The sequence below is a fragment of the Octopus bimaculoides genome, chromosome 6 (assembly GCF_046866305.1).
Source record: "Octopus bimaculoides isolate indiv1 chromosome 6, ASM4686630v1, whole genome shotgun sequence".
Classification (NCBI taxonomy): domain Eukaryota; kingdom Metazoa; phylum Mollusca; class Cephalopoda; order Octopoda; family Octopodidae; genus Octopus; species Octopus bimaculoides.
In genome coordinates, this window is record NC_142933.1 from 111455545 (window position 1) to 111478044 (window position 22500).

A 22500-nucleotide genomic window follows, 5' to 3' on the forward strand; every position below is an offset into this window, starting at 1 on the left:
CTATGAGTTCTGGTCAGCGGTAGGATTGTTTGTTTCCACATAGGAACCCTTGCAGGCAGGACTTAGAAATAGTGACCTTATGGTCAGTGACTGTAAGCTAGAGTTTCTAGTTTAGCTTCTTGGTGTAGCAGTCTTAGAATCGATGTATGCTTCTGTTGTTAAGATTTTAAATCAATTTTTCTATTTATAAATTTTAATTTCTGTGGTCCAGGTTGGTCTGTACAATTTGTGAGTTGCTCATAGTTTCTGGTGTCTAGTTTTTAATTGTATGATTATTTCTGTTTTAATTATGCTGTATATGTTATGTTTGGAATTCGTGTGTTTATGATTTGGGAAGAGTGTTTTGAAAAGACCAGAAGCAGCATTTCATTTATTCTCTCCTAAAACTGTTTGGTATCAATGGAAGCAGTGATCCGGCCAAAACCACAATGATATCCGTTGGGTAGTGGATGAAGGAAATTCTCCAGTTGTGTTAACTTGGATGTTGTTCTGTCTCTGCTTGTTGTTAATGGTTAGTGGTTTGTTTATATGTTGTTTACTTTGTTTGGTATGGTTTACAGTGAAGTAAACAGGTTTTAGGTCATTTCTGATCCTAGTTGGGGTTAGTTCTATAACTAATTTAATTCATATGATCTGTAAATATGAAATATATATACATACATGTGCATATGTTGTCTGTTTTAGGTATAATACAAATTATTCATGGAATCCGTCTTCAGTTTTGATAACTGCTTTGATGCAGGACCACAACTGTTGACACATTGGCACTAAATGGTCCTTATTCACTTTGGACATCACCTAGACAAGGGTGGCCATCAGTGAAGCTAAGGGTATTGTGAGAATATTGATTAGTCTCTTTTTTGACAATGCTCCAAATGGGCAAGTTTGGAGGCCACTACTTTGGTGTTACCTGATCATGAAGATTGTCCGATAGCCATTCTTGTGTCACATGGGCTTTGAGAGAAGTTACTGAGTCTGGTTGAAGCTTGTATGACTTTCCATTGTCTACTTCATCTGTCCACGGCTCAATGTCTATCTCTCTTTGATCCTTCAACAACTGTAATTCTAAGACCCTGTGCTAAGATGTGATGGAGCATGATGTCACCACTCATAAAAAACACTTGCTGGAAACTTAGTGTGCATCACTTTCAGAATACCAGAAGAATCTGCACAAGACCATCTGTCATTTCTCTTGTTAGACTTGGTTGAAGTTTTTCTCATCAGTTAAAAACCAAAGCATGCCATGTTTGTGAAGGTTTGTAACTTTAAGGAACGGCTTTGCAAAGACACAGAAAGCTGTTTGATCTGTGCCAACATGAACTGACCTCTCCCCAGTACATATGGTTTCTACTGAATGCCCTCATGTACCACAGTTCTGACTGTCCAGTCTGTCACTTGAAGTTCTTTGACAATGGATTTCATTGAAGTTTTGGGGATCATCAATAATGTCTTGAACCTGTTTGGATGAATTCTGAAGTCTTTAGAGTGTCTGAACATTTAGAATGTTTCTTTTCCCTCTTTGATACATAGATGCAGTCCTGCCAGAAAATTCCAATTCCATCCAAACTTTGTACAAAAAAAATCTTGCAGCATTTGGCAATTTCTAAATTGCTGCGTCCTGCACTCATAGCAAAAATAACTGCATGTCTTTTCCTTTCTTGTGTTAGTATCTTATTTGTCATGAGGGATGTGAAAGAAATAAAAAACCATTTCATTGGTTTGAAGAGAGTAATGTATATTGATAATCAAGTCCCCTGAAATGCCCCCTGACCCCTCCCTCCTATGTGTGTGCATATATATGTTTGTGCATGTATATGGGTGTATATGTGTATTCGCACACACACACACACACACACACACACACACACACACACACACACACACACACACACACACACACACACACACACACACACATATGTACAATTGGCCTATTGAGTATGTTGTTAGTACATCCAATAGATGTACATCCAATACATGCTGTTAGTACATCCAAATGCCTGGTGTTAGTCATTCTAGCTCTCTGACTTCCTTGTTCAGCTCTGTTCAACATTGTTGCCATCATTTTCTGATATATAAATTGCCATTCCTGCACTGGGCTGTTTGTTGTTAGTGTTGTTTTCTTTTTGGAAGATATTGGCTGCAGTCTGAAATGGAATGTGCTAGCTATACAAATGCCCTTGATGCACTTCATCATATAAGAACACTCCTATAACCTCAGAGTTGGTGACCCAAGGCTCTATCTGTGTCTGTCTTTCTCTCTCTCTCTCTTTCTCCACACACACACATTAGGTTTGCTACCATTTCCTTCTTCCGAATCTCTCTCAATGCATTGGTTATCCCATCATTAGAAGACACTCATCTAACAGTGCCATGCGTTGGGAAAGAACTTCAAAGGATATGGTCCCAAACTGATTTCTGTCCTTACACAGTCAGGCATTCATTTCTTATGTATAGAAGTGTGTGTGTGTGTGTGTGTGAGTGAGTAAATATCTTTTAAAGATTATGTCTTTAGTGAGAGAGGAATGTAAAAAGCATTACTGTTCCCCTGTTTTGTGTCAAACCCATGGATGGATTGGAGCCCCTCTTTAATAACTGGGCCCTACTGGCTCTGCTATTTACTGTTTTAAAATTGTGGTCGTGTGTCTCTGGTGGTTTTTCACATAATAAACATTGTGTGACATTAAAAAGATAAATGATAAATTCCTACTCAAAATGGAAGTCATTTTTAGATATGATGCCAATTTTTCACTGCTAGGTGAATGTAAGGAGTGGTGGGGTTGACTCGATAAAAAATGTCACATTTTGATTGCTGTTTGTTGACTTTCAACCATTTCGCTCTTTCATGTGCAGTGTGTTTGTTTTCATTTTGTGCACACTAAACAACTTTATTGTTTGTAATTATTTCTTATTTAGTGTATGTGTATATATATATATATATATATATATATATATATATATGCACACAAGGGTGTATATAATTATATATAGACAGAAGAATTTCTAGATGGATAAATAGATGCATACAGACACAAACATATTCTTACACACATGCATACATTTGCACAGCAATGCATTAATGTTAGTAGGTTTATATGTTTGTGTGTGTTGTGAAGCAGTAAATCTTTCATGTCACTGAAATATTGTTGATAAACTCATAAATCCGCTTTTAGCTTTGAAAATAATCTAAATTGACACATATTCTTTGATAAAAACTCTTTTACATATTGTTGCTTCAGTTTTGTTTAGATTTCCCTTTGTTGTTGTTGTTGTTGCTGTTATTGTTGTTATTTTTTATTGTATTGTTGTTATTGTGTAAAATAAAAATAAAAAAAAAAAAACACCATTTAAATTTTATATAGAATCATCTTGAATACTGATAAAAGTTTCCTGTTTGTCAATTTGTAGGACTGCAACCAGTCCCAAAGGATGGTGCTGAAGAAAGTTCGAAAGTGTTAGCTGATATTATTGCCAAAGTTGTTCATGAAAAATTTGCTGAACTGACTGATAATTATTCCAGTCAGTATTCTCGCAGAAAAGTTCTTGCTGGTATTGTGATGACAAGTGGAGCAGATGGTCACGGGGCTTCTGTTATTGGAATTGGAACTGGTACCAAATGTATTAATGGAGAATATATGAGTGACAGAGGGTTTGGTGTCAATGATTGCCATGCCGAGATCATAGCCCGCCGTTGTTTCCTTCGCTACATCTACGACCAGCTGGAGTTGCATCTTTCTGACAACTCAGATGTATGTAATTCTTCAATATTTGAACTTCGAGATAAAGGAGGTTATCAACTTAAAGAAAACATCCAGTTCCATCTATATATAAGCACTGCTCCTTGCGGTGATGCCCGCATCTTCTCTCCGCATGGCCAGGATGTTGAAACAGGTGACAGACATCCAAATCGCAAAGCTCGAGGTCAATTAAGAACCAAGATCGAATCTGGAGAAGGAACAATTCCTGTCCGAACGTCTGGTGTTATTCAAACATGGGATGGTGTTTTGGAGGGTGAGCGTTTACTTACAATGTCTTGCAGTGACAAGATAGCAAGATGGAATGTCCTTGGAATTCAAGGTAAGGGGTTCAATTCCAATCCGAATACTTTCTTTTCTATTTTCAATTTTCACTCAATTAATGGATAGTTGAATAATTTCCCCATAAAACTTCTATAGAAACTGATATGGTCAGTTGAAGGTTTTTGGTAGCCATTTTTTTTACTACTGTATTAATCTAGTTTTGTTAATTATCTAATCTCTCTAATGAACCAACTTTCTCAAAATTATGACAAAAAAAAAAAAAATTAAATTTTGATTAAGGTTGTGTGTCATAGTGTTTTTATAAATTTTAAAAATTAATAGCTTCGTCTCATTAAAAAAAATTCTCTTTAAATGTAAATTTTGTTGGAAAAGATTCGTGCTTCTGATTTGTAGGACTAGAAATGTAATTTAGCAACATAACTCCATGCTTTATTAAATACCCCTTCACTTTTCCATGCTACCTTACTTGGAAACAGGTGAAGGTTGGTGATAGGATGGACATCCAGCCATAGAAAATCTGTTTCAAGAAATTTCATCCAACACATGCAGGCATGGGAAAGCGGACATTAACCCTTTCAATACCAACCCGGCTGAAACTGGCTCTGTAGTACAAATGTCTTGTTTTCATAAGTTTTGAATTAAAATCTTCCACCAAACCTTAGTCACAATTTATGTTCCTAACACTAACTTAATGATAACTGAGTTATATTTAAAGTAATTGAAAGAAATACAGAGCATCTCAAAATAAATAACAGTAATGAAAGGGTTAAAATAACGATGATGTGGGGGCATGGTTGGTTGTAAGACTGGGATAGGATTAGCAACAAGTAAGGCATCCAGTTGTAAAAGAAGGCCCTCATATGGCCCATGCTAGCATGGAAAAGGAATGAATGTGTGTGTGTGTGTGTGTGTGTGTCTGTGTGTGTGTGTGTGTGTGTATACACACATGTATGTAAACTCCCACACACTTGACATGAAAGTGTTTTTTGAGCAAGGTAAACTTTGGTCATTTATGAATCTCTATGATAAATCTGGTCAGCCTCATCCAAGCCCTGACTTCAAAAGATCTGATGATTTATTTTCATGAATGTCATTGGCAAAAACAAATTGCTTTTTGTTGTTTTTTCATCTCTTCTTAACCTTTTTATGATACCAACCTGCCTGACACCACCCTTGGGCTTATGATACAAACTTCTTGTTTTAAAGTGAACTAAATTGAAATCTTCCATCAAAATTTTGTTAAATTGTTGCAAACACTACTTTTGTTTGGCAGTTATTTTAAAAAATTCTTTATTATTTTTCAAAATTAATTGAAACAGAATAAATTTCAATAGAAATATAGTAACAAAAGGCCTAAACTGAATGGATGATGTTATAACTGATTTTAGATAACTATTTTTCTGACAGTTTTATATGCAGTTTTTCTCACTCAGCAACCTTATATTAAATTTGAAAGTTTTTTTTATAATAGATATTTGCATTTGTTTTGGTTTATTAAATTAGTTTTATCTTTTTGAATTTCAGGATCGTTGCTGAGCCATTTTATGAACCCCATATACCTCGAAAGTATTATTCTGGGTAGCTTATACCACAGTGATCATTTATCACGAGCCATGTATTCCCGTATCTCTATAATAGAGAATCTTCCGGAACCTTTCCATTTAAACCGCCCTTTCCTCAGTGGTATCAGTAGTCCCGAGAGCCGGCAGCCTGGGAAAGCACCAAATTTTGGCATCAATTGGCGGAAAGAGGATGACACATTTGAAGTGATCAATGCTATGACAGGTCGAGTTGAAGGTGGTAGTGTGTCAAGAATCTGTAAGCAAGCTTTATTCAGTCGCTTTATGAATTTATATGGTAAGCTGTCTTCATTGACTGGTCAGTCTGTGACCACTCGTCCAACCCATTACTCTGATGCTAAAGCTGCTGTAATGGAATACCAGTTGGCCAAGCAATGTGTATTTCAAGCATTCCAGAAGGCTGGTCTTGGCAATTGGGTCCAGAAACCAATAGAACAAGATCAATTTGAAATGTCCACTGAGGCACCAGACATTCAAGTAAAGTCTTCAGGTGACGACTCTGCATAAATTGCATTCTTCATTTTGCTGAATCGGCTTTATTTCCAAAGTACGAATAATCTTTCACTTATATTAAAGTATCTTCAAAATGGGAACAACTCGACTTCTTTATTATTTTTAACCATTTTTAATTCCCTTTTTATTGTTTGTTAATCTTGTGTTGTAGCTTTTTCCTCCTTGCTCTTACTTTATGAGATACGTTTTGGACATTTTCAATATCTTTGTATCTATTCCTTGGAGTAGCTGCATAGGGTCTCCCTCTGCAGATATAATACAGTGTCTTTGGGCAGGACACTTCATTTCTTTAAGGCTTCATGCCTATCTAAGAACTTCTTCTTCTTCTTCTTATAATGGCAGGCATATAGTTATGGCAGTCAGTTAAAGAAATCTGCTGTTTTCAAACACCTTCATTCATTGCACAGAAATCTTCTTTGGAAAACTATGAATGTCACATTTCCTTCTTGACTTCATACCTAATCAAGAAAATAGATTTTCAAATCGAAAATGAATATTTCTTTTCCTCTGTTGATTTTCTGTTAAAAAAACAAAAAACAAAAACAACAACAACCCCCCCCCTCCAACAAACTATTAACTTTGAAACCTAAATGGGCTCTCGACCACCTCACCTGACTGATTGTCCCAATTCTGTTGTTTCCACCGACCACCCTACTTCTACGTCTATTGTTAGAACTTTAGCCACAATATTGATAATATTGTTTATCAATTTCTATTTAATACATTAACTCCTTCACTCATATATAGCGCGTGCACACACACAGACACACACACACACAAGAAGCAATAAATAATTTTGCAATTTAAGTTTCCGATCTCAAGTGATTTTTCACTTTTTTGATTTTGTAAATTCTTTAATATGATGTCATTATTTGATGAGACAAAAACTATAGTTTCCTATGTTCGTAAATAGTACCCATCATTTAACGGTACCTTCATCCTTCCACTTCTTACAGTGCAGACACACACACACACACACACACACACACACACACACACACACACACACACACACACACACACACACACACACTATTTGTCTTTACAACAATATCTTATTTATTATGTGAACAAATCTGTCGTCCTTAAATTAACACAAATCTTGTCAGGCTTTGAGTTAAGACAAAATTAATTTGTTGTACATAGCTTAATAGTTCTCTTTCTCTTTCCATTGGTCTAGAGTGATTTTTTTCCCTTTCTTTCTTTCTTTCTTAATCACATAATTGTCACTATTTGTGGTTTCTCTTCATACGATTTGCCAAACTGAGACTAGACTTAAAAGCAATGCTACTTGTTTTGTGTGAGACGACATGAGTATGTGTGATAGAGTTTTCAATTTTTCACTATCTCTTCTGAATAAATTTGATCTGTAATAATTCTTGCTGGTTTTCCAAATCAAAACCCACATTATCAATTTTCAAAGACAATAAAAACCATTTCTGCTCACTTAGCAACTTACTGCTTTCAAGAATTAATTTCTCTTCATTATTTCGGAACAGCTCATATTCTATTTCCCTTCATTGTTTTTTCTCTTCACAAAATGTCTTTGATGCATTTCCCTCTTTAACTGTAATTGCTACACTCTCCAACTGTTATCTTTATTATTATTATTATTATTAATTGAAGTTGGTGAGCTGGCAGAATTGTTAGCACACCAGGCAAATTCTTAGCATTTTGTCTGTCTTAACGTTCTGAGTTCAAATTCCGCTGAGGTCGACTTTGCCTTTTGTCCTACTGGGGTTGATGTACTTGACTAGTTAGTCTCCCCACCTCCAATTTTAGGCCTTGTGCCTTTAGTAGAAAGGATTATTAGTCTTAAGGTGGTGAGCCAGCAGAGTTGTTACTGAACAAAATGCTTAACAGTATTTCATCTGTCTTCACATTCTGAGTTCTAATTCCACTGTGCTCAACTTTGCCTTTTGTCCTTTCAGGGGTAATAAAATAAATACCATTTAAGTGCTGGGGTTGATGTGGTTGACTAACTCACTCCCCCTCAAAAAATAATTTCAGGCTTTATGCCTATAGTAGAAAAGATTATTATTATTATTATATGAAACTTTTCTGGCCCTCTTTCTTTATAATTATTCCTATTTTTCTTTCTCTCTCTCTGCATTGGGATTTCTGACTTGTAGGTCTTGTAGTCTTGAACTACTCTCAGAACCTGTGTTGTTAGAATGTTGGTTGATATTATTAGAATTTGCTAATTATAAGTTTTAATGAATGAATGGTTTGTGTAAAGATGGTATGTTGGTAGAAGCTGTGGAGTTTGTCCTTGTTTGTCCCCTCTATGTTTAGCCCCTTGTAGGCAATAAAGAAATAAGAAGCTGTGGAGTATGAGACTGCACAAAATGCTTTGTAACATTTCCTTTTCCCAACCTTCTGCTTCAGGGTTCAAATCATTGTGGCTTTGATTTTGTCATTTACTCATTAGGATCGACTCACTGAATTAACAGTAGTGTCTTGAAGTGAAGGCAGCTCCCCCCATTCCTTAAAAATTGGTCTTGTGTTTAGTTGAAAGGAATCAATATTTGGTTGTGATTGTGCAAGGAAATGTGAATGAGTTTCGTTGGCATTTAGGCTTTTGGTTCGTAATTTGGTTGATGTGATATCTTGGAGTAGGTTAAAAAGCAAAAGTCTCAATCATTTTCTAACACAGTTCTACTGAAGGAAGTTTCTTAGAAGAGCAAAGACAAAGCGGCAGAAAAGCAGTCAAGTTTTCAAATAGCAATTAAAAGGAAAATATTGTTGTGAAAGGTTTTAGAGCTGTATTTATTGAAGTTGTTTTGATTGACGTCAATTTTAAAACAAGTCAGCCTCTTTATTGAAAATATGTTTTAGATTGTTTTTTTTTTTTCTCTTATGTTTAGTGTGAATTAATTTGGTAAATTTGCTCATTACAACAGACTCTCTCTCTCGCCATAATAATGCCCAAAATTTGCCGAGAAAACATTATTTAATATTCATGTTTTATTTAATCAAATAGCATCAGAGTTTAATTATCAGATTTAGTTAATTGTTGGTTGGTTATTCTCTTTTCCTAATTTGTTTTCTTTTTATTAAATTATCGCTGCATTTTAATTTCGTTGTTTTTTGTGAATATTAAGTTGTTATACACACACACACACACACACACACACACACACACACACACACACACACACACACACACACACACACACACACACACACACACACACACACACACACACACACACACACACACACACACACACACACACACACACACACACACAACTCTCTCACAGACACACACATACACACGTACTGATGAGAAGGACCCTCCCTTCCTCCTCATTAGTATTAATCTTCATTCTCTACTAATGTTACTGTTGGTACTCGCAATTGTTGATACTTTAGTATTTTGGCTGCGATTCAGTTCGGAATCCTTTTTTTTTTTTTTTTTTGTAGAGGCAGCAAAACTTTAAAAACAGAAAAAAAAAAAAAAACTTTAAAAAAAAAAAAAACCCACTTGTAACAGTATTTTTACTTTCTTATTTTTCTTTTCCTCATTTCAAACCGAGATCATTCAGAAACACATCAAAATTTAAATTCTCATTTGCATGTTGGAAAATGAAAATCTGCAAATGCATGTTGCAAATTTAGACGTTTTTTTTTTTCCTTGGGAAAAAAAAAAAAAAAAGGGGAACCATTCTATTTAAGTGTTTTTTTTCTTCTTTCTTTTTGGGAATGATTGATGGGTGGGAAGGAAACAATTCAAATTATTTAATTTTTTTCTCTTTTTTTTTCACATTTACAATTTTTCTCTATCTTCCTTTACATATCCTCCACAACTTACCTATTCCACTTTTTTTCTCTTCACCCCTCCCCATTTCGTCCATATTTTTAGTGAAATCCTTCAATTTTTCTTCATTTCCATCTCTCCACTCACATTAAGCTCTGTAAAACATTTTTACCCAGCGTCTTTCTTCACACAAAATGATCGTTAACCCCCTTTTTTTAAAAAAATATTTTTTCCTTCTCTTTTAACCTTCTATTTCTTCCAATTCACCTCTATCTCCACTCACCCATAATCCTCAAAGACTTTCACCATTTTCTCTCTTGCTCCTCTCACTCACCCACATTTATCCTCACCTCCCAATCTAGATTACTTTATTCCCCTTGTCTGAAGGCCAGTCTTCCTTCAAACTTCATCCCATTTCTGCTACAAATACGAAATAACAATTATTTGAAATTATATTCATTCTTGCTGCCATCTTGTTGAAGTGGACACACTCAACGTGTATGCCATCTTTATCCATTATTATTATTATTATTATTATTATTATTATTAAACTGAATATGATTCTTTCCTATTTTTCTTCTCATTGTGCGTCATCCGCCTGCTCTTTTTCTTTTTTTTTTAATTTCCCTATTTTCTGATGTCTCTAGACCTAAGAAATGTCATTTGTTTTTGTGTTACTGGAATAAAAGCTTTCAAACGTAATTTCTTGTTAATTGTTTTTTTTTTTAATTAACAAAATTCGAGAAAGTGGCGATCTGGCAGAATTTTTAGAGATTTGGAACAAATGCCTTGTAGTCTTTGTTCCGAATTTGTATGTTCTGAGTTCAAACCTTGCTGAGGTCAGTTTTGCCGTCCATTCTTTCAGGTTTGATAAAATAAAGTCCCAGAAGGGGAGATTGCGTCGGCTAATCCCCCTCCCCTTAAAATCGCAGGTTTTGTGCCAAACACAGAAAGATTTATTATTATTATGGCGCTGGCAGTATCGTTAGCAGGTTAGGCGAAATGCTTAGCGGCATTTCGTCTGTCTTCAAGTTCTGAGTTCAAATGCCGCCAGGGTTGACTTTGTCTTCCATCCTTTCGGTGTCGATGAAATACCAGTTGAGCACTGGGGTCGATGTAATTGACTAGACCCCTTTCCCTCCAAATTTCAGGCCTTGTACCCATAGCAGAAAAGATTATTATTATTATTATTATTAAGGCGCTGAGCTTGCAGAATCGTTAAGCACGTCGGACGAAATACTTAGCGGCATTTGGTCCGTTTTTACGTTCTGAGTTCAAATTTCGCTGAGGTCAACTTTACCTTTCATCCTTTCGAGGTTGATGAAATAAGTACTAGTTATGCACTGGGGTCGATGTAATGGACTAGGCCTCCTCCCTCACCAAACTTCAGCCCCTGTGTTTATAGTAGAAAGGATTCTTATTATAATATTAAATGAATTGAGATTGGTATTTTCTTTTTTATCTGTCCCTGTTGACAGTAAATGAAATAATAAAGTTTTCACTCCATGCTTTTAAAAACGTTTCCATTTTAATAAATTCTTACTTATTCATTCAAATGTTTTCCTTGTCTCTGCTGTAAACCCACAACCTTAATGGAAACCAATAAAAATCGTCAATTTTACCTTCCATCTACTGCTTATATCGGTGAAATTCACCACCTTGATATCTTTTACTACTAGGTGAACTTAACCAGTGAAAGATAGATGTAGCAACATGCATGGGCAAGATTCATACTCTCTGTTCCATTTCAGTCAAATATTGTTGCTCTTTGGCATTACTTTCTGATTAGACTAACCATCTGTCTTCCACTGGACAATTTCCTATGAGATGGTCAAACCAGCTAAACAGAACGTCAACTGCTGTTGGGAAGGATAAAATTTCTCGCTTTGACTTTGCGAGTTCTATCTGTCCACTAAATAATAAATCTGTCGTGGGCCAGGTTGATTGTAGGGAACAGGGGAGTGAGAAATCGCAATGATGTTGAACAGTGGTCCCCCCCCCCCCCCCCCCCATGGACTCTTTTCACTCCTATTTTGTTTTCCTGGACCCCGATCACCATTCGCTGTATCTAAATCAAAAACCTGTATGCTTAGAGTTAAATATTAGGAATTGTATAAAAGAAATTAAAATTCGTATCTTCACCAGCCAATCGTGACCGACGCCAGTAACCCTCGTACTAGTTCCTGTGCCGGTGGCACGTAAAAAGCACCCACTACACTCTCGGAGTGATTGGCGTTAGAAAGAACATCCAGCTAGAGAAACTCTGCCAGACCAGACTGGAGCCTGGTGCAGCCGCTGGCTCTCCAGACCTCAGTGAAACCGCCCAACCCATGCCAGCATGGAAAACGGACGTTAATCAATGCTGTTGATGATTGCACCAATTTATCCACAAAGTCTTATATGGATGCCCCCAAGGGTCATTTGAACCCCTATTGAGAGCCACTGATGTAATTTCACTGATTTCAGGGGGACGCAAGATAAACCCATTCCGCAAATCATTGAAAGAACCTCTTCTTTGTGACGGACGCCTATTGGTGACTTCGTTAATATAATAGAGTCTATATTAGTCAAAGTTGACCATCCATCGCATCATGTAAGCACTTGCTCATGAATGAAAATTGCCCCCCCCCCACTTCATCTACACAGCAGGTGTTTATCGAAAGGAACGGCTACCAAGTTGAGCTGATACACCTTCGCATCAGTGTAGTTACAGACGTTGCTGTTAAATGACCTACAAGCAGGACAGACACCACCGGCTACCTTTCTCGATCCTTAGACAGCGGGTACCTTTTTTTTTTTTTTTAATTGATCCCGAAAGGATGAAAGGAAAAGTTATTTCCGAGGATTTGAACTCGCATCAAATAACAGAGACGTTCTATCCAACGCCCTAACAACTCTGCCAATTCGCCGACTTCCATTAAAAGAAATGCAAAACCTCTTGCTCTAACCATTAAATGGTTGCCACAAGACATTTTCTCCGTCTACCAAATTCCCTTTTTCTTCTTCAAACCAATAGATAATCTCAACTGAATTCCATGACAGGAACCACTTTGATGATTGTCATGGAATTTTTGTGTGAGAAAACAAAGCTTCTTGTTACCTTCTTTCTAATATTACCCACTGTGGAGGCGCAATGGTCCAGTGGTTAGGGCAGCGGACTCGCGGTCATAGGATCGCGGTTTCGATTCCCAGACCGGGCGTTGTGAGTGTTTATTGAGCGAAAACACCTAAAGCTCCACGAGGCTCCGGCAGGGGATGGTGGCGAACCCTGCTGTACTCTTTCACCACAACTTTCTCTCGTTCTTACTTCCTGTTTCTGTTGTGCCTGTAATTCAAAGGGTCAGCCTTGTCACACTGTGTCACGCTGAATATCCCCGAGAACTACATTAAGGGTACACGTGTCTGTGGAGTGCTCAGCCACTTGCACGTTAATTTCACGAGCAGGCTGTTCCGTTGAACGGATTAACTGGAACCCTCGACGTCGTAAGCGACGGAGTGCCAACAACAATATTAACCACTATCTTGTTAGTTACAGACAAATTCTCCACATTTACTCGAATATTCAGACTGAACAAGTACTAAAAACAGTTTTGTCCAACATACAAATTATTCCACTCTGCCCTTGTCGATCTACTTTTTCATTTTATCGATTCCGGAAGGATGAAAAGCAAAGTCGACCTTGGTGAAATTTCAACTTCGAACTTAAAGCCGGACGAAATAATGCTAAGTATTTTATCCGGCGTGTTAACAATTCTGCCAAGCTCGCTACCTTTATTATAATACAGTAATCCCTCGATTATCACGGGTGTTACGTTCCAAACCCTCCGCGATAGGTGAAAATCCGCGAAGTAGAAACAGTACTGTACTGTTTATATTTCTTCAATTATTTTTATATGCATATATTTATTTTATTATGAATGCAAAAGAACACCACGGAGGAATCGACGTAAGCTTAAATAATAAACCGTGATAGGTGAACCGTGATATGGCAAGGGATTACTGTAGGTACCAGGCCTGAAATCTTAAGGGAGCGAGCTAGTCGATTATATCGACCCAGTACATGACTGGTATTTTATTTTATCTTATCGATCTTGAAAAGATGGAAGGCGAAGTTGACCTCAGAGTAATTCGAACACTGGCAGTAAAAACGGACGAAAATGCTGCTAAGCATTTTGTCCGACTGCTAACGTTTTGCTTGCTCGCCGCCTTTATAAAAATAACAACAACGATTTCTTTATTCCTCGATAAGGTTTTACAATCAGATCGAAGAGGGTAAAGGACAAAAACAAAAGCAAAAAATTCAAAGAAGAAAATTCCCTAAAAGGCAGGAGACTTTCAAGGCTTTCACGTGGAAACCTCACAAAACAATGGTCAGTTTGACCACTAGGGCAAGTACCTTTCTCCATCCTCCTTCCCAAATCTACAGACGGGTGCATGCCCGGAGCAGGATTATTTTTGTCACTCTCACCCACCTTTCAAAAAATTTACTGGAAAGCAGCACTTCACTCTCTACCCTCATTTTCCTTTTCAATTGAAACTCGGAAAGGTTGATGAGGGCTTGGCCAAAGAGGAAGGGGTCTGTCTTCAGCCATTTCAGTCTGGTCCACCATACAACCTCTTTCGCTAAGGCCAGCCGACAAAGAAACCCTCCTTGTCCTTCTCTGCCAAGCGAAGGCAGCAAGGCGATATTCACAATAGACTCAGCCGATAGCCGGATCTGTTCTACATGCGACATCAGGTGTTCCCATACCTTCACAAGTCAGCAATGCTCGGGCACTGGACGAGTGTGAGCAAGAATAGTCTCGTCGCTCTCTACATATTTCCAGCATCTCTGATAGTACTACCATTCCTGTAGAGTTTATCTCAAATCGGTAATATTCCCCCCGCAAAAGCACTGCCAGACCATAAGTTTCTGGAAATCTTCCATGGGCCCCAGACCGAAAAATCTTCTGGAACAGATCTTTCACTTGACTCAACTCGGCACGCAGACTCTTTTCGAGAACATTGTCGCTCTTGCTCGCCACTAAAATTCTATAGAACACCAAAGTGGAAATTCCACCAGGGCCGTGAGCGCCTGATGACAATCTAGGGACCAGGCGTCCTATCTCGGTCTGAGTTTGGTCCAGAACTGCATATCAGTCAAAAAGACGAGCTGCAGAAAAGCGAGTTTGATAAACAGCGACCCTAACCTGCTCACCGACAACAAAACGCTAGAGGGGTCGCAACTCCAGCAAATTTTTGCGCATCATTAGTCATGCCATGCTCACCCCTCCACTCAGTAAGTGACAGAAAATAAAGCGTCTGCATCCCTTCCACAGAAAGCGGAAAAGCAAGTGCTGGTGGCCAGTCAGACTGAGGCAAGGCACGACAATCAAGCGGTGTATACGACATATACGTTCGTTACCTCTGCTTCATCTTTCAGGGATAACGTTTTCTCTAGGCTCATTTCTGGCTGAGATTAGCCACCCGGCTCGTCATTTCGTGCCAGTTCTTTTTCACTGAACTGCATCAGACCGGAGCAATTTAATCGGTCCATCTAGCGTCCCACAACGTTATTGGGCGACACAGACCTTTCCAGGTGCCGAGCTGCAGGTTCATTGACTTTTCTTGGTTGATTTTTGCACCTGTTACCGCCTCGTATTCCCTTAGAGCAGTGCATGTTGTCCGACACTATGACGGTGACGTCCGCATATGCCATTACGGTTCTCCCGTGTCCTGGTTCGTGCGAATGCGCATTGAAGCCTCTGACTTCCGCAGATGTGGATCTACAGTCATTACATATAGAAGAGACGAGAGGGGACAGCCTTGATGGACCGAACGCATGCCACTGAATGGTTCCAATAGGTGACCATTCATCCGAATCACCGAGCAGATGTTGCTGTGGATTGCAATAATTCAGCAGCGGAAGGCAGGACCGAAACCGTGTGTCTTGAGAAGAGCCACCAACTATTGGTGGTTGACCTTATCGAAAGATTTTGACTAATCTATATTGATCAGAGCCCCGTTTATATTAGATTATCTACTTCCTCTCTATGATGTATCGCATGAGGTGGAGGTTGTCCTGAAAGATCTGTTTGAAGTAACGCAGACCATCTATGGCAAGCGACAACCTCTTTGCTAATACATTGACCAAAATTTTGAATTATCTATTTGATTCCTCTTGTGTGGGTTCTTTCTTAGCAATGCCACTGCTCTTCGACTCATAAAATTAGGAATTCTGTTTTGCTTCCAGTTGCAGTAGATATCTATCAAGGAGCTTCCAAACAACTCTGATATTTGAAAGTAAAGCTCATTGGGCAGACATTCCCAACTAGGCAATTTATGCCCACTTCCTCCCCCACCCCGCCGTTGTTCAGCCAATCATTGCTTTCTGCATTTCTGTGGCTGTTGTCGGCTTTTCGCAACATTCTGCTTCTCTTGTTGAAAGTCAAGATAGGCCGTCGAGGTAGGCACTAAAAGCTATTCTGCGTTTCAGCCCGTTATTTGTTCCGTTCAGACGAGCGAAATACTGCAGAAATGCCGCACATCTGCCCGGGTTTGAGGTGCATGTGTCTACTGTGGTCCACCAAAAACTGGATTATAGATTTGTAGTCACGCTGCGCTTCCGTCCCTCGGGCCCATTGAGAAGCTTTGTCGCTTCGTGTCTTAGAACACGTGCCTTAGTTCTGACAATGCAGCTTTCGTGCTTTGCATTGAAGAATTTGTCTGGGAGCAAATCACACCGCAAACACATCGGTTGCGATGCCTCTCCTAAGTGCCTCTTCAAAGTTTCTAAATCTCTCTCTATCTTATTCCTGTTCTGACATCCTTACTAAACCTAACTGATTCTATTCTAGTTACCCGTTTCAGGGTGAACCACCATTTGTTGTTAACAACCATCCCCACACTCAACGTCTGCTTAAATAATTCACTAATACGGTCTCTGTAAACTTGGTGCGCAAGGAGTAGTGCATCTAGCGTCCAGTAACCGGGCCCCTCACCACATAACATGTTTAGTTCAACAGTACAAATCACAAATAAGTAGTTTGTGTAGACGACGATTTTAAAAAGTGGGCAACCTATTTTATCGTTAACTACTGACCTTATCTATATACGACCTAGATGATGCGTTGCAGTTTGTCCATGTCCACATTAGTACATTAGGGAAATCTGAAGAAATCCGACTGTTCTTCCCCTTCAGAGCTTAGACAGCTACAAGTCTGAATGTACCCACTTCATTACCGTTCACGTCCTGGACCGAAGAATATGGTTCATATCATGAGATCCAGAACCCTTCCAAAGCACACAGCAGCTTCACCTCCCAATCTCGTTCGACTGGTAGATAAGAAAATCTCGTATCTAGCGAAATTAGGCATGAAGCTGTGAATCAGAAACTCTGGTCTTGCTGATGACTACTTCATCTATGTCTAGTGATCTAAGGTTGTTGAGCAAATAGCCTTGTTTCCAAAGTGACCTCAGACCATGTGGATTCACATTGCTTATTCTGAGCACTGCCATGTTTGACAAGAGCTGAAAGAGAAAAGATTTTATTCCTATAAAGTGACAAGTGTTTCGTTTTTCATGAACGAGCAGTTCTTTATATAACCTTTTGCTGATATTTCTCCTGAAATTTTCTACTCATTTTAGGACATTTATTTCTTAAAATACTGTGTGTTACGAAATTTGAATGATTTTTATTTGAAGCAATGCTATTCGTTAATGTGATGTAATTATGGCGTATGTGGCCTGTGTTTGGGTTGGCGTGGTTTCTTAGTTTTTATTGTTTGTTTTGACGTTTGAATAGTAAACGATTTCATTTTTTTGTTTGAGAGATGTGTTCTGAATGTTGGTGTGTGCCTCTGTGTGTGTGTGTGTGTGTGTGTGTGTGTGTGAATTTGGTTGTTTGTTTTTGTGGTGACAGGAATGGCTGATAGCACCGATTTGGCTGCTGCTGGGGGTGTGGTGATGTATCGTTGCTTGAAGGCACCTTATCCCCCATTTGTTCGTATCTCCCTGGAATTTGGTTGGCATAGTTTTTCCATTTGTTACTGTTTGCCATTTAATGTCCTCCTCGTTACTGTCACCACGCGACATCTTTATGTTGTGTGAGTCGGGGAGGGGGGGGGGGCATATGTTGGGGGAGGTTTGTGGTGTTGTTGTTGATGTTGTTGTTGTTGCTGTCTGATGTTGTTGTGTATTTTCTGTCGTTTTAGTTGCTGTGGCTTCCACTGTTGCTGCTGCTGCTGCTGCCGTTGATTTTACTTTTGCTGCCACGTGACGTCGGAACAAAATAACAGAGTGAAAGGCGGTGAGGATCTTGTTCAAAACGGGGGCACCAATTTTCATTAATGTTTTATGCAGTGTTTTTGGTACCGAAAGACTTTCAAACTTCGTATACTTATCTATTTTGTGTTATAGAACAGAAAAAAAATTTTTGTATTCGGATTTATTTCATGTAAAAGATTGTCTTATTTCAATAATTTCAACCAATCAGTGACAAGTATTCAGCTGTTTACAGTTACTCCTAAGCGGTGTAAAGCGTATTTAATCTCCATTACTTCTGACATTTTGCAGAGAGGCAACACACGTGTGTTCATTTTCCCTAACCCTAACCCTAACTGACTTGCTCCTTCCCTCAAAAACCATGCCTTGTGCCTATAATAGAAAGGTTTATTAGCTACTGCCAATATGCTTCAGCCATTTTTTGACAAGGAAATAATAATTTTATCACCGCCGCGAATCGTTTGTTTATGTAGTCAGCACTTAATTTTTACGGCTGAATGGACGTCAGTCATTGGTTGAAATTACAGAAATACGACAACTTTAACATGAAATAACTTGCGATGTACGTTTTTTTTTGTTAAGAAGACTAAGAGAAAAAGATGTTTTATATGACACATTCTACCAGTGTCCCAAGTTTCAAAGTGTTTCGTTAAGAAAATACTGGTGCCCCCGTTTTGAACAAGATCCGGCGGTGAAGTGAGAAAGTGGTGAGGGCGGCATAGGATACCAGATATTGTGGTATTACTTCCGGTTCTCTGAACTGTGAGTTCTAATCTCGCCGAAGACAACTTTGTCTTTTATGCTTTTGGCAGTGTATTAGCAAAATTGCTAGAGCAACGAACGAGGTGCCTTGCGGTGTTTGTTTCGGTCCCTTGTGGTCTGAGTTCTAATCTGTCCACTGGTTAATTCCTCACATACTGATTTTTGAGGGTCTTCAGTTCACTCTGTTACAAGCATTCGGCCCAGGTCCCTGGTTTTAAGAATAACTCCTTCCACCATCTTTCATCCAATTAGGGGAGCCTGAAAAATAAACGGTCACGGGTCCACCTTTGTCTCCCTGATTCAACACACAAAAAAAAAAAAGAAAAAAAAGGAAATATTCTGTTTTGGAGACCCGCAATCAGTCAAGGTGATTTGGTGGATGTCATCTTGGTCTCTCTGACACAATGTTGGAGATTGACCAAGAATATTTCAAAATATAAAACCAAAACAAATAAGGGCAATAATTGCGTAGCATGCATGTCTATGTCGTAGTTTAAACACCCCTCTCTCTCTCTCTCACTCACTCTCTCTCTCACACACACACACAGACACACACACACACACACACACACACACACACACACACTCACTCACTCACCGCACACCCTCACACACACACGCACACACGCACACACACTCACACTGATACATCTACAATGGAATATTAAGTGCACTGGTGAACGCAACCTTAGTTTTCCAGTCAATAAACAATGGCTCGGAGGAATCGATGTGGATGAAGTAAAGACATATCTAAAGAGGCACGATGATGATGATGATGACGACGATGATGATGGTGATGATAATAGTAATAATAATAATAATAATAATAGCAGCAGCAAAGGAATGGAGCAGAAAATCCTATTTTCGTCTAATTCGTGGATAAATAGATACTGAGTAGAAGATATGGTGTGTCGCTAAGTCTCCGAGATAAGCTGGAATGAAGATGATTTTATGATCGGAAATATTGCCAAATTAATGGCTAGGAAGAAATCCAGTAAGTGTTATCAAAGAAAGTCAAGTTTGATCTCATTCTAGAGCAAATCTTTTTCAATGATGATGTTTTTTTCTTTTTTAATTTATCGTATATGGGAATTTTAAATACTCGGGTGAAATGGAAAAATTTATCATCGTTAGTTAGGTCTTTGTGGAGTTAGTGGGAAATTCAGAATTGCACTTTGAATAGTTTTTCTTCGACTCACAGCATTTGATAACATTGAAAATAGTTTTATTATTTGTCATATTCTATCGGATCAACCAGTTTCTATTGTTGACAACCAGACGTTTTATGGCAAACCAAGTATTGAGAAATTCAGAGTAACACCAGTCAAGCATCTCCTATCTTTCTCATCGCCTATCACATATAACTTCTAGCAGTGACATTTTGAATAATAATAAAACCAATACGCTAGAATGACATACATACATACATACATACATAATATATACAAACATAAATACATATATACATACATACATACATACATACACACATGCATACATACATACATACATACATACATGCATACATACATATATATATATATATATATATATATATATATATATATATATATATATATATATATGCATACATACATACACACATACATACATACATACATACATACATAATATATACAAACATAAATACATATATACATACATACATACACATACATACACACATACATACATACATACATACATACATACATACATACATACATACATACATATGTTTGTTTTTATTTTCATTCATAATAAAAACAATTTTACATTAATCTGATAAGTTACTCTATATTTTTGAGGAGTACAAATTTGTTATTCTTATACAAGAATGTTGTTGACAGTGACTTCGAAATTTCGGCTCAGCTGGTCAGTTAAGCCATCGTCAGACTGCATTTATCATATATATTTTCATATAAGTGCTTATATGTATATATGTATGTGTGTGTGCGTGTGTGTGTAGAAAATATATGTATGTATGTATGTTTATATTTGTGTGTGTGTATATATATATATATATATATATATATATATATATATATATATATATGTATATGTTTCTCTTTCTCTCTCTCTCTCTCTCTCTGTATATATATATATATATATATATATATATATATATATATATGTATGCACACACACATGTATTGTGTGTGTGTCTTTGTATGATAATTAAAATTCTAGTTCATGGAGAAAAAAAAAAAAAAAAAAAAAAATATATATATATATATATATATATATATATATATATATATATATATATATATATAAAAGAATATTTTAGTGATTTTACTAAAAAAAGTGTTATTTTTGGGAAAGAACTATTAACCAGTGAAATATTCCAAGTTAAATATGATTCTGGAATAAGTTGCATTTAGTTTCCGAAGCAATTCACTGCAAACGCCAGATAAGAGGAATGATATGAATAAATATGCATAAGAAATAGTTATTTTGACTGCGAACTTTGTTTACTTCGTAGCACGTTGGAGGAAAACGGTAATCTTTGTTGAATATCTAACAATAGGTTTGGCGGCAAATTCTTTGGTTTGGAACTAATTTTGATGTTCCATATACATACATGCATTCACACACATTCACACACTCGCATATATCTACCTACATGCATGCATACATACAGATACACATTGAGATACCCCCCCCCCCACAAAACGCATACATACATACACGTGCACGCATGAATGCACTCGCGCGCACATACACACATATACGCATGTGTGTGTGTGTGGGTGTGCGTGTGTGTGCGATGGGCTTCTGTCAGTTTCTGTCTGCCAAATCCACTCACAAGGCCTTGGTCGGCCTGAGGCTATAGTAGAAGACACTTGCCCAAGGTACCGGGCGTGTGGTTGGGATGCAAGCTTCTTACCGAAGCGACGCCTGCGTCTGTAAGCCAAATCTGCATATACATACATACATACATAATTCATTTATTCTTTTACTTGTTTCAGTCATTTGACTTCGGCCATGCTGGAATACCACCTCGAGGGCTTTTAGTCGAACAAATCGGCCCTAGGACTTATTTTTAAAGCCTAGTTTTTATTCTATCAGTCCTTTGGTGAATCGCTAGGTTACGGGAACGTAGACACATCAACACTGTTTGTTAAGCGGTGATGAAGGAAAACCATACAAATACACATACACAGATATATATACATATATGTGTGACAGGTTTCTCTCCACTCACAAGGTTTTGGTCTTCCCGAGATTATAGTAGAAGACACTTGCCCAAGGTGCCACCCAGTGGGACTGAACCCAGAACCATGTGGTTGGGAAGCAAACTTCCTACCACACAGCCATGCCTGCGCATATATATATATATATATATATATATATATATATATATATATATATATATATATATAAAAGATAATAAGAGTGAAAAAACTACAGAAGGCTTGTGTTACATGGCTAAAGTATATATTTAAATTATGTCAGAAAAATGTTAGAAAAATGTTATAAAATCTTTTTGGTATATAAACATTGTATTATACATATATATACATATATATAGTTGATTAAAAACGGAGAAAGAAGACAACAAGAAAAAAAGCAACGC

At 37.7% G+C, this 22500-nt stretch overlaps 1 protein-coding gene and 1 long non-coding RNA gene across 5 annotated transcripts in view; both read left to right on the plus strand.

The window, feature by feature from the left end:
* Positions 1–3051: 3051 nt before the first annotated feature.
* LOC106869367 (double-stranded RNA-specific editase 1) lies at positions 3052–10598 on the plus strand. Of its 2 annotated transcripts, XR_016242094.1 has the most exons (3): positions 3052–4077; positions 5565–9242; positions 9313–10598. XR_016242094.1 is itself a non-coding variant. In XM_089353252.1 (2 exons), exons 1-2 carry the CDS (start codon positions 3558–3560, stop codon positions 6125–6127), a joined length of 1083 nt encoding a protein of 360 aa, XP_089209378.1. In that variant the 5' UTR covers positions 3052–3557; the 3' UTR covers positions 6128–10598. The 2 variants fall into 2 exon arrangements, 1 of the variants encoding a protein (XP_089209378.1); XM_089353252.1 differs by having other exon boundaries at positions 5565–10598.
* A 7400-nt stretch (positions 10599–17998) lies between these two features.
* LOC106869366 (uncharacterized) overlaps positions 17999–22500 on the plus strand; it is a 22789-nt gene continuing 18287 nt past the window's right edge. Inside the window, exon 1 of one of the 3 annotated variants that reach the window (XR_016242095.1) lies at positions 17999–18183. This is a non-coding gene — a long non-coding RNA (uncharacterized LOC106869366). Of the gene's footprint in view, positions 19915–22500 lie in introns of all 3 variants that reach the window. The other 2 variants (XR_016242096.1, XR_016242097.1) reach the window with 2 other exon arrangements.

What these genes read in the sequence shown, in the direction of transcription:
- LOC106869367 (XM_089353252.1), top strand. Translation starts at nt 3,558, where the DNA reads ATGACAAGTGGAGCAGATGGTCACGGGGCTTCTGTTATTGGAATTGGA. An exon ending in GAATGTCCTTGGAATTCAAG is followed by an intron (nt 4,078 to 5,564) that starts GTAAGGGGTTCA and finishes TTTGAATTTCAG; the next exon opens with GATCGTTGCTGAGCCATTTT.